The sequence below is a fragment of the Cicer arietinum genome, chromosome 4, assembly GCF_000331145.2.
Source record: "Cicer arietinum cultivar CDC Frontier isolate Library 1 chromosome 4, Cicar.CDCFrontier_v2.0, whole genome shotgun sequence".
Lineage (NCBI taxonomy): Eukaryota > Viridiplantae > Streptophyta > Magnoliopsida > Fabales > Fabaceae > Cicer > Cicer arietinum.
In genome coordinates, this window is record NC_021163.2 from 20,594,344 (window position 1) to 20,606,246 (window position 11,903).

Consider the following 11,903-nt stretch of genomic DNA (forward strand, 5'->3'; position numbering starts at 1 on the left):
AAAAAAAAAATATACCCTCGCTTTGAAAAACGGGGTGTTACAGTTTTGGTGGTATTAAATCTATAACTTAGTCACATTTATTAAAATCATACATTCAATTATTGATCAATTAATTTAATAATATCAAAACATATTAATTTGCGAATGTATAATAGAAGTCTCCATAATATAATCGGAGTTCACTGCTCGAACCAAAATTTAGTTGATGTTAATTGTTACTTTAATATGAATAATTCCAAATTCATGTATGAAGATAAAAAGATATATATATATATATATATATATATATATATAAACCCTATATCATCAAAAGATAATAATTATAGTAATGCAGTTTGTTATAGTTCTCATAGAAATAGTTCTAATATATGTTAGGTTACTTTTTTTTTACTCAAAATATGTTAGGTTCCTCAGAAGCCTCTTATTGAGGCATAGAGTAATTTGTATTTACCACTAAATAGTAAAAACAGCTATTGATTTGATCAATTTCTCATATTAGATCTAACGTCAATTTAAGTTTAATTAATCTTTGTGTGTTTGGAAACTTCAGTTTCCACAGTGGGATATCTTCGTGGAACCTAAAACTACAACTAATAGCTTCATATTTAAATTGCGTTTACTCACTCTAAACGCATTAGCAAAGAATACTTTATCATTGATTTGAAATCAAATGACCAAGATCATTGATTAGGTGTTTAGGAGGGGGTCCACAACTAATTTTGAAAATTCCTCTTCTAACCTACTTTCTATAGTCCTAGCTAAAATTCCTATAACAATAACTTAACATTTAATTAGTGTTCCATTTAATATTACTGATCTGCAAAACTAACAAACATGTAAAAAGGAGGCTTTATAATTTCATAAAGATGGATTTATAACTATTTATCTATTTCATTCTCATTCCTGTATTCTTCCTTGGTAAGATTCATAAAAACAAGTTACATTCTTAAATAGAAGGAGACAAAAGGATGAGACACAAACTATATTAACAAAAATGCCAACAATTATAATTGGTATATCATATATCATATAGTATATGGCATGTACTCATGGTAATTTTCTTTTGAATATCTTAGCTACCCTTCTCTTTCCTCATCTTTTGCTCTTGCTGACGAACTCGAACTCGACGCAACCCCAACGGCTTGGCTATTTGTTAACCTTTGCAGTTGAATCATGCGCGAATAAATCCCATCCGGGTGATTTTTCAACAAATGTGAATGAGAGCCTTGTTCCGCAACTTTACCATCATCAATCACCGCAATGACATTGGCATTTCTAATAGTTGATAGCCTGTGTGCGACAATGATAGTAGTTTTTCCGGAGCAGGCACGGTCGAGGGCCTCCTGAACAGACCTCTCGGATTCTGCATCAAGTGCACTTGTTGCTTCATCAAGAAGCATAAGTTCTGCTTTCCGCACAAAAGCTCGAGCGAGTGCTATTCTTTGCTTTTGTCCACCGGATAGTTGAACTCCTCTTTCCCCGACAAATGTCTTGTATCCATCTGGCAGAGAAGATATGAACTTGTGAGCATTGGCAAGAATTGCAGCCTCAATAATCTCGGCTTCGGTAGTGGATTCGTGTCCATAAGCAATGTTTTCATAAATAGTAGTAGCAAATAAGCATGGCTCTTGAGGCACCACTGCAATGTGTCTTCTAAGGGATTTGAGATTGTATTTCCTTATGTCCTTTCCATCAATCATGACTCGACCAGATGTCGGATCGTAGAACCTTTGTATGAGTGCAATAACTGAGCTTTTACCACATCCACTAGGTCCTACAAGGGCAAGAGTTTTACCTGCTTTTGCACGAAGACTAAGGTCGCTGAAAACCGACATATCTGGTCGGCTGGGATAAGAGAAGTCAACATGCTTGAGTTCTACTTCACCATGAAGACGGTCAGGGACAGGAGCAGCAGCGTCTGGATCATCTGGTTCAATTTCAGTTCTACGGTCAAGGAGATCAAAAACCGACTTCATGGCTCGACCTCCCTTGATGAATTCAGGGGCCAAAGTTAAAGTCTCGGCAGCACCATTAGCAGAGACCATGAGGACCATAAAAACTCGGATTGTCTTGGAGAAATCAGAGATGCCGTGCTTCACAAGCCAAGAAGCATACCAAAGACCAAGAGCATAGGAAGCATAGAGTGCAAACTGAGCTATCCCATATCCACTTCCAGAAATTTGTCCCTTCCAAAAACAGCGCCTTAGTGGAGTTTCAAGATTTGAGGCAAAAAGGCGAACAATTTTCTTTTCCGAATTAAAGGCGGCAACAGTCCTTACATTAGCTATAGCCTCCCCGGCTAGTTGTGTCGCTTTTGCATGAGCAGCTTCCAGGTCACCAGAGAAACCAGACATGAACATTTTCTATTCAAATTTTATTTAAAACAAAGAATAAATAAGCACTAAAACAAACAAAAAATGAAACGGAACTATTAAGCCTGAACAAAAAAAATGTTAAAAAGCAAACCTGCAAAACAGTGGCTGCAACAACAACTGGGAAGACAGCAACGAGGACAAGTGCAAGGCGCCACTGCAACACAAACCCTGCAGTACAAGCAACAAGCATGAGTGCAGTGTTCTGCACAATTATCGAAATCCGATCACCAATGGCAGATCTGACATTGTTAGCATCAAGAGCTAGCCTTGCTGCAATCCTAGCACTCTCATTCTCCTCTTGATCAAACCATGCCATTTCATTTTTAAGCACGGCACTCAACATTTTCTCTCTCACTCGTTTTGTAAGATTTTCGCCAACAATATCCCAGAAGAAGTGCTGCAATGTATTGAAGAGAAGTGCAGCCGACGAAAGTCCAATCAACAAGTAGCAGTATTTTTCAATTTCTCTAATCATGTGTTTGTGGTTTGGATTGTAATAGACACTGAGGACAGCACTAAGAACGTAAGCGAAGAATGCACTAAGGGAACCACAAACAACAGAGCCTATAGAACCAATCAAAGCGTATAGCCATTCGGGAGAGTTCATTTTCGCGAGCCGCCAGAAGGAACTAGCTTGCTCTTTGAAGGCGAGCTTTTCAAGCTTGTAATTTGGATGTGATGCATCAAGAGACAGACTAAAGTCAGATGTAGAGAAGTCAGACAACCTCCTTGAGTATGGTGATCGGCCGCCATAAGAAGAATTACGAGTAATTATCGGTGAGCTTACAGAGTTTCTAGCACTTGAAGGCCTTCAAATTTAAAAAAATATCATAAGATGTTTATCCTTAGCTTAAGATTTCCAAAATAAAAAGATGTAAAAAAATCGGTATTTCAAAGGGTAAAACTTAGATGCAGTTTCTTATATAATGTTACCAACATAAGGTAAGGAACTACATCTAAGTTTTATCCTATTTAAAATACAGTCAATGTTCAACATTGGCGAAAGCTACCTTGCACTACTCTTTCTGGCATTGTTCATTGAACTTTCATTAGCCATCTCTTGCATTCTGATAAGTTTAGCATAAACTCCATTTTCGCCTTTAGCAAATAGCTCATCGTGAGTTCCGATTTCAGAAACGCTTCCTTGCTGAAGTACAGCAACGAGGTCAGCTTTACGAATAGTGGAGAGACGATGCGCTATTACAAGAGTTGTTCTACCAATCATGAACCTATCAAGTGCTTCTTGAACCAGCTTTTCTGACTCGGAGTCCAACGCACTTGTTGCCTCGTCTAGGAGAAGAATTGCCGGATTTTTCAGCATTGCCCTTGCAATTGCAATTCTTTGCTTTTGTCCTCCCGAAAGTTGCAGCCCTCTTTCCCCTACCTGCCATGTCAAGTAATTCACTTTTTTTACCAATCAGTAATTTAAAAAATTGACATGTTTTGTCAGTCTAATATATATTAACAAAAGACATGTCAGTCTAGTACTAAGATTTTCTTTTAAAATCAGTTGGCAGTTTCTGTCCATATATTAAAAAATTATCATTTATTATATAAAGGAGTAAAAAAATCATATATTATATAATTCCTCCAGCAACACATGAGCTCTAAATTTAATATATGTTTTTACATAATGAGCTTAATGTCATGGTTCTGTTCGTCTTTATTTATTATTTATTAGTACAAACAAATTGCTCTGTATCCATTCACATGCATTGTGGACTGAAGCATGTTACCCTCTGAATCCTTTCCATATGCAATGTATGACTAGTCACTTGACTCGCTTCTGGCTTTGACTTTTTTTTTAATAAAAAAAATGATTAAAAAAATAATTGGTTTTGCTTGTTGACCAAAGAAATCTGTCTAACTTAAATATATTATACAAGTTAAAATTAGAGACTCCTAAATTGTCTAACCAAACAAGAAATCTGGTCAAGATCTGTAAAATTGGGTTTCACATTTTGCATTGAGAAGCGTTACTCCTCTTTTGTACCTTGCAAAACTGCCATAAAGTCTAAAGACAACATCCTCTTTCAATGTAACTTTAGTTTCCGAGGTGTCCATGTATATTTTATGGATTTAATTTGTATGCATTGTCCGTGTAAAACTATTTTATCCATGCATCCAATCACAACTCACTATGTCGATATTTTAGCAATTAACATAGCAAAGTGGCATAATGGTATAATTTGATTGGATGCATGTGTAAAACAGTTTTATGTTCCATAAAAATTAATCTCATATTTTATAATATAATCATACATGGCAGAATTTCACATCTCTATTTTACGCCATTTTCCCCCACACATCCGGTGCCATTTTACACAGGAACTTTACTAGTTTAAAATATTACAAGTGGCTAGCAATGATGGAAACAAGGCATGCTTTCTATCTAGATTCTCAAATCAGATGATTGAAATGAAGTGATTTTAAACTATGCATTAACTGAAGCCATATTCACAAAACAACATTAGTCTAAAAAATTTTGACTGACCTGAGTTTCATAACCATCAGGAAGTTTAATGATAAATGAATGAGCATTAGCTACTCTAGCAGCTTCTTCAATCTCAACCTCATTTGCATCAGGTCTTCCCAAAAGTATATTTTCTCTAATTGTTGTTGCAAATAATGCAGGCTCTTGACTCACAAGTCCTATTTGTTGTCTCAACCATCTAAGCTTCAATGTCTTAACATCATGTCCATCTAGCATAACTTGTCCTGTAATTTCATATAGTCACTAACTATTACAAACTCCAAATAAACTTTATGTTTAAATATGTTTTTGATCCCTGCATATATGCTACTTTTTTGCTTTTAGTCTCTGTAAAAATTATTTTTGGTTTTTAATCCTTGCAAATATACCACAAAATTTGTTCATATTGGAATTGATCCTTGTAATATGTGCGTAATATTTATTTTAGTCCTTATTATCTCATATTAAAGGGACTAAAAACAAATATTCTACATAATACAGTTTCAACATAAAAACGCATTTAAGAAACTAAAATAAAACAAGAACCAAAAGCAAAAAATTGTATATTTGCAAGGCCTAAAAACAAATATAAAAATGTACAAGGACTAAAATTAAAGAGATATATTTACAGTGAACAAAAACATATTTAAACTTAAACTTTATATACAAGAAAAATCTGATTTATCAAATGCATGTCATTTGAATGAGTTCATGCATGTTACCTACCAGAAGAAGGGTCATAGAATCTCTCAATGAGGGACACAACTGTGCTCTTGCCAGAACCACTACTACCAACCAAAGCTATGGTCTTTCCAGAAGGAACATTCAAGGAGAAATTGTGAAGAATCTGAACTTCAGGTCTTGTTGGGTATGAAAAGTCCACATTTTTAAGCTCCACTAGTCCTGTCACAGTTTCCAACTCCAAGCCTGTTTCACTTTTTTTGTCTATACCAGGCTTGTGATCAATCACGCGGAAAATTTTTGCGGCGGCGACTCTGGCCTTTGTAAAAGCAATCATGCTTGGTGCAGACTGGCCTAAAGCCCTGTGAGAGATGAAATTCTTAATCACTGAGACTAAAACCATTTAACAGGTTTTTCCTGTTTCTACTCCGCTGATAAAATTAACATTTGAGAAGACATTATGGAAGTTTTTGAAAATTCATTTTAAAAATAGATTGAATATTTCGAAAAATTCTGAAAAAAGTCAAAACATTGTTTTCAGTATTTCCATAAACTCATTTTCTCTAACTAGCTTTCATCTTCTCTGTATCACAGTTAAAAATAAATATTCATAACCAAATTTCATTCAAACCACCGACATACAAAGTAAAACTTGAAAATAAAAAACAAAATGTTGTTCGGAAAGTAAAAGGGCCCTAAGGTTTACTTAAACGTGACAAAAGAAGAATATATAGTACTTACAATCCACCAATCATGACAGCAAACATGGTAGCAATTGCAAGTCCTCCATTAGTGTATTGGTGCCTAACCAAATAGCCTCCATACCATAGCAAAAGTGCATAACAGCAGAAAACAACAAAGTAAGTAGCACCTAATCCCATTCCCTTTGCAAATCCAGTCCTGTAACCAATCTTTTGGGCAATCCTCAAAGCAGATGAATAGCCTTGTAGTGCTTTTGTCTCCCCAACAAATGCCAACACCACTCTAATTTGAACAACAGTCTGCAAATTTGCCTCAAAATTAACCAAGAAGCAGAAAACATAGATAATAATCACAAGAAGTTAATTGTTTTTGAGTCTCTTAAGGGCCTGTTAGGTTTGACTTATTTGAGCTTATCTATAAGTATAATCACTTGTGAGACTGTTTGGAAGAGCTTATGAAAATAGCTTACACATGTCCATAAGTTGTTTTCAGCTTATTTTCATAAGCTCTCCAAGATAACTGATGAAAACAACTTATAGTTCATATCTAAACAGTTTATTTTAATTTCTGTTATGAAAATAGCTTATACATAAGCTGTTTACCCATACATGACCTAAGTACGTTACCTGCTCCACAATGTTGCCAGCTTGAGAAAGAGCTTCTTGGCTTTTACCAGTTAACTTGGCCAAAGTGGTAGTATGAATGCCTCCTATTACAGCTATCATAGGAACTACAGCAAGTGTAACCAATGCTAATTGCCAAACAGCACTAAAACCAACAGCAAATCCCGAAACAAATGTAGCCATGTAGTGAACAAAATTACCTAACTGCATACACAACAACAAAAACATTAACCATATTAAACACCATTCTTACAATCTCATTCAATGACTTAGAACAAGTTACTATCAAAGAGAATAAAAGGCTCATTAAATTGAAAACGCAAACTAATAACACACAAGATTTGATTATGGAGTTCTACCTTCTCACTTATGGCATCTTGTACCATGACAGCATCAGTGTTGATTGCAAAAACAACATCAGATGTTCGAACTTCGGTATCGAAGAATTGAATGTCTTGATCCAAAACAGCTTCAAGATACTTTATTCTCATCCTTGTTGATTGTCTCTCTCCAGTCCACATCCAACAAGAAATCTCTGTAACAAACCAGAGTAAAAAACCTCTCTTTTCACATTCACAACCTCAAAAACATAAAAAACAAAGCCAAAATCAAAATCTAACACATTTTTTATTTATTTAGACAAAAACAAACTCACCTGCCCATGAAGATGCCCAAATAGCAGCACCAACAACCAGAAAGTAAAACGCATACTACAACAAACAAACAAAAAAACTTCAAAATTTTCAACTTCACATTCACGTTCATAACACAATCACAAAAAAGAAACAAACTTTAGACATTATTATCATTTTGTTACCTTGACAACTTCTTGGGTCATCTTATCCAAATCATTAGCATTGGAACCAAAAGAATTAACAAGATCAGCAAAGAAACGAAGAAAGAGTGGTAATGAACAACCATGTACAATTGCTCCTAAAGTTCCAATTGTCATGAGAATATAATCCAACCCATCAGCAAATCTGAAAAGCTCACCAAACCCAACAGAAGGAACACTCTCTTGCTTAGAAAAATCACAACTTTTTTTGTTGGGTACTTCTGATGAAGCTTCCTCCATTTGTTCATTGGAGTTTCCTCTTTCTAACTCCAATGTTGATGTTGCTGTTGTAGAATAAGAAGAAGAAGAATGTAACTCAAGACCTTGCATTTGAGACCATTTCCATTGCTCAGAGGTTTCAGCAGAATGTTGTGACATTGCTAAAAAGCTTTACCTTGACTTTCACAGTTTCTCACCACTATCCTTTATTGAGCTCATGTTTTTGTGATGTCAACTTTATAAGATTAATTAATTAATTAATATTGGTTTAATGGGTTATTTCTCTCTCTATCATTTTTTTATTCTTCATTTTTGTTGTTGTATGTGATACAAGTGGCTGTGTTGTAGAATAATAATGTACTGTTTGAGAGTTTGAGTGGTGGGTTAATGTTACAGTTTGGTTGCTTGTTCTGTAATCTTGTTGTGTAAGTAGTAAAGAAAAGTAAAATCAGGAAAGTGACGGAAGTGAGAACTGAGAACCTTGATGGAGAAATTTCGTAGAGAGAGGAGTGTGGTTATCCACCCGACAAAAGACACTGTGTGAAAACTTGCAGATGGATTTTTGACTGATACATATTCAAACCAGATACAAAAAAAACTACTATTTGTGTTTTAAAAAGTAATCCCTAGGTTTTGACACATGTTAAAAAAATACTATAATTAGAAGGAAAATTTTTTTTTATCAAATTTTCTATTTTAATTATTGATTTATTTTTTTATTATTATTAATGTAAAATATTATTGTTAGGAGTGAGCTCTAAAATGTAAGATTCTAAGATCGTACGCGTTTTACAGTATGAATAGTGTTATGACCCCAAAATATGTGGCTGCGCAGAGGAAGCGTGGGAGCGGCGCTTCTCGTCACGCAGGCGTTGTTTCGCGAAGCTCCAACCCATTTCGACCAAATTGCAAAAAACATTTGCTTTTACCCGTTTTGCACATCTTCGCTTTCGTATTCTGCTTGTTTTCCAAAAAAAAAAGACATGCACACGAGGATTTGAAGGCAGCAGGAGCCGACAACTGTTTGTTTCGTATTATGTTCGTTTCCTGCACATTTCGTATTCTTGATAGCCTCTCTATTCGTGTTCGTTTTCTGCTCTGCAACTTAAATTAAATGATTTAATTTCAGATTATCTCCTTCTATTTCTTCGATTAATTCTTCTCATCTCTACAACTCTTCTCAATCTCATATATGAAACTCTCCTCAATCCTCTTCACTGCAATATGCAATTTCTCTTGTTGTCTCACGATTTTAATCATGTCTACATCTGTTCTTATTGCTTGCAGTTCTGGTTCTGCACCTCCCAGAGTGCAGAAAAATGCATTAGGAAGCATATTTGATATAACATAGAAACATGATGTATTTGTTGATGGAGGAAGCGAAAAAATAAAATGCAATTATTGTGGAAAAAAATTTATTGGAGGAGTGTAAAGACTGAAACACCATTTGGCTGGTACACAACTCAACGCTGTTGCATGTGATGTTGTACTTGATGATGTGAAAAAACTCATGTTTGAACTTGTAAAATCCTTTAAAGATAAATCATTGACGAAAACATAAGAGAATGATACATATAATGAAAAAATAAAAGGAAAAAAGGTCATTATAAAACGATGAGAATGCTACCCATGCAAAACTTTTCAAGAGAAATATAGTATGTACTCAAGCCACCATCAACAACATTTTTAAGAAGAATTTGAAAGAAGAAATGTGTCTAGAAATAGCTTCGTTCTTCTACAATAATGCCATAACTTTTAATGTGGCCAAAAGTGATGGATTTAAAAGTATGTTGGAGATGGTTTCAAGATATGGCATTGGTTTTAAGCCACCTTCCTATAATCAAATCAGAACAAAGTACTTGAAGCAAAAGGTGGAGGAGACAACTAAGGTCATTGAAGAACACACAAACTTACTTGGAAGAAGACAGGTTGTACTATTATGAGTGATGAGTGGATAGACAAGACGAATGACATTTTTGAATTTCTTAGTTAACACCTCTAAAGGTACTGGTTTTTTAAAGTCAATAGATGCTTTTCATATAATGATAAAATATATCAGATGATTGATCAAGTAGTAGAAGAAGTTGGAGAAGAAAATGTCGTGCAAATTGTGACCGACAATGCAACAATTACAAAGTCTTGAAATATTTTATGTTAAGATTATTTTTCTTAATTTTATGGTATAATTTTATCAATTTTGTGAAATATTAAGATTTGCTTTACGATCTACCCTTTTTCTATATTTCAGAGGTCTTAGGTAGAATTTAGAGTTTGACAATCTTGATATAAAATATAATAATATTTTAAAAATTGTGTATAATCACCGAAAAGTAATATAAAAAATAATAAAAAATGGTAATGCAATTGACAAATGTAAACTGAAACTTCACAGTGAGTTAATTATGATGAAATTTATCATCTTTTCTAAAAAAAAAATTACATTAAAAATAATAAATAATATTTATTTTAGATAATCTTTTATTAAAATAACACTTATTATGAGATTTAAGAAGTGAGTTATTCAATCTTATCTAATAGTATCGGTCATTCACTCTTTTAAGAAGTAAGTGAATTATTCAATCTTGTCCAATATTATCACTCATTCACTCTTGACTAATACTATTTGTATTCCTTTTATTTTAACGGTTGAGGCTTGAAACAAATTTAATTGCCACCATAAAAATTTCTAAGGATTTTATTTTATTATAATAACTTTAGTAGTATATAGATGTTGAAGCGATAATTGTGGAAGAAAGTTATCCTACTTAGCGGTGGTTCTCGGCAAGGTTGAAATGGACAATCATCTATGACTATTTTTTGAGGTATTGTATATTATAAATTAAATAATTGATTCATTTAATAGAAAATTTTAACGGTCTAGTAATAAAAATATTTTTTAATTTTTGTTTAATATTAAAAGTATTGACGCATCTTCTTAGGAACAAGGGATGATTATGGCCACTTCAAAAAAACAAAAAATTCAATAAATGAGATCAAAGTAAAAATAACAATTATATTAATATATAATTTACACATTGTAAACATTTTTAAATTTACCTAAAATATAATAATTTTCTTAATTTGGACGGTGAAAATTTATATAGATTGAATAACTTTACTTTGATTTTAAATAAAAGTAGTTTTTAAGAACTTGGACTATGAACAAATTATTAATGATTTCATAGAAAAAAAGAAAATAATATTTAAATAATTATAAAAGTTTTGAATTTTTTTTATAGAGGAATTATTTTTTTGATTCGTCTAAGGCAGTCAAAGTCAAAGTGGATGCAACAATCAGAAGAGATAGTCAGACAATCGAAGGTGGCGATGGTCATATATATTAGGTCGGTGGTGGTCGTGATCGATTGTGATGACGAGGTCAGAAAAGGTGGTCGGTGATGGCGAGAATAATCAATGGTGGGTGGTCAGGTGGTGGCGTATTAATTTTAAAACAAAAACCTGATTTATAAAAAAAAAATTGTTCTGTATTTTAGAAGAAAAAAAATAGTTTTGAAATTAAGTAAAAAATTAACTAAACCTTATTTAACTTAAATATATTTAGATTTTGAAATTGACTTTTAAAATAAAAATTCACGAACAAAATGAACATGAATTTTGTTCTTTTCAAAACCGTTACAAATCAATTTGCAGAAGTTAAAAATTACTCGTAAATTGATTTAAAAAAATGTTTCTCTTGTGACGCACCTAATAAAAATTTATATGAAAAATATTATGTAGTTTTTTTATTATGATATGACATTATTGAAACTTTAAAATATTATTAATTTAATAATTATTCGTATAATTTTTTATAACCCTAAATTAAAAATGAAATATCAAAATATTAAGTTAATAATATTTTAAAGTATCGACTATGTTACATCATAAGAAAAAATATATATATAACTGTTATCACACGTGTATTTCTAATAATTATGTGTTACCATAGTTAAAAAGTGATAACTAAAATTAGTTCCAGAAAATATATGCACTTG

The 11,903-nt window shown here is 33.0% G+C and overlaps 1 protein-coding gene across 1 annotated transcript; it reads right to left on the reverse strand.

Annotated features, from left to right (window-relative positions):
- Positions 1-868: 868 nt before the first annotated feature.
- Positions 869-8,407, reverse strand: LOC101514025 (ABC transporter B family member 1). The gene is made up of 10 exons (XM_004497480.4): positions 7,672-8,407; positions 7,510-7,564; positions 7,214-7,389; positions 6,858-7,058; positions 6,271-6,530; positions 5,575-5,891; positions 4,870-5,093; positions 3,386-3,759; positions 2,467-3,184; positions 869-2,363 (listed from the first exon to the last, which is right to left on the reverse strand). The coding sequence occupies exons 1-10, from the start codon at positions 8,065-8,067 to the stop codon at positions 1,077-1,079; spliced, it is 4,008 nt and encodes a 1,335-aa protein (XP_004497537.1). The 5' UTR covers positions 8,068-8,407; the 3' UTR covers positions 869-1,076.
- Positions 8,408-11,903: the final 3,496 nt, after the last annotated feature.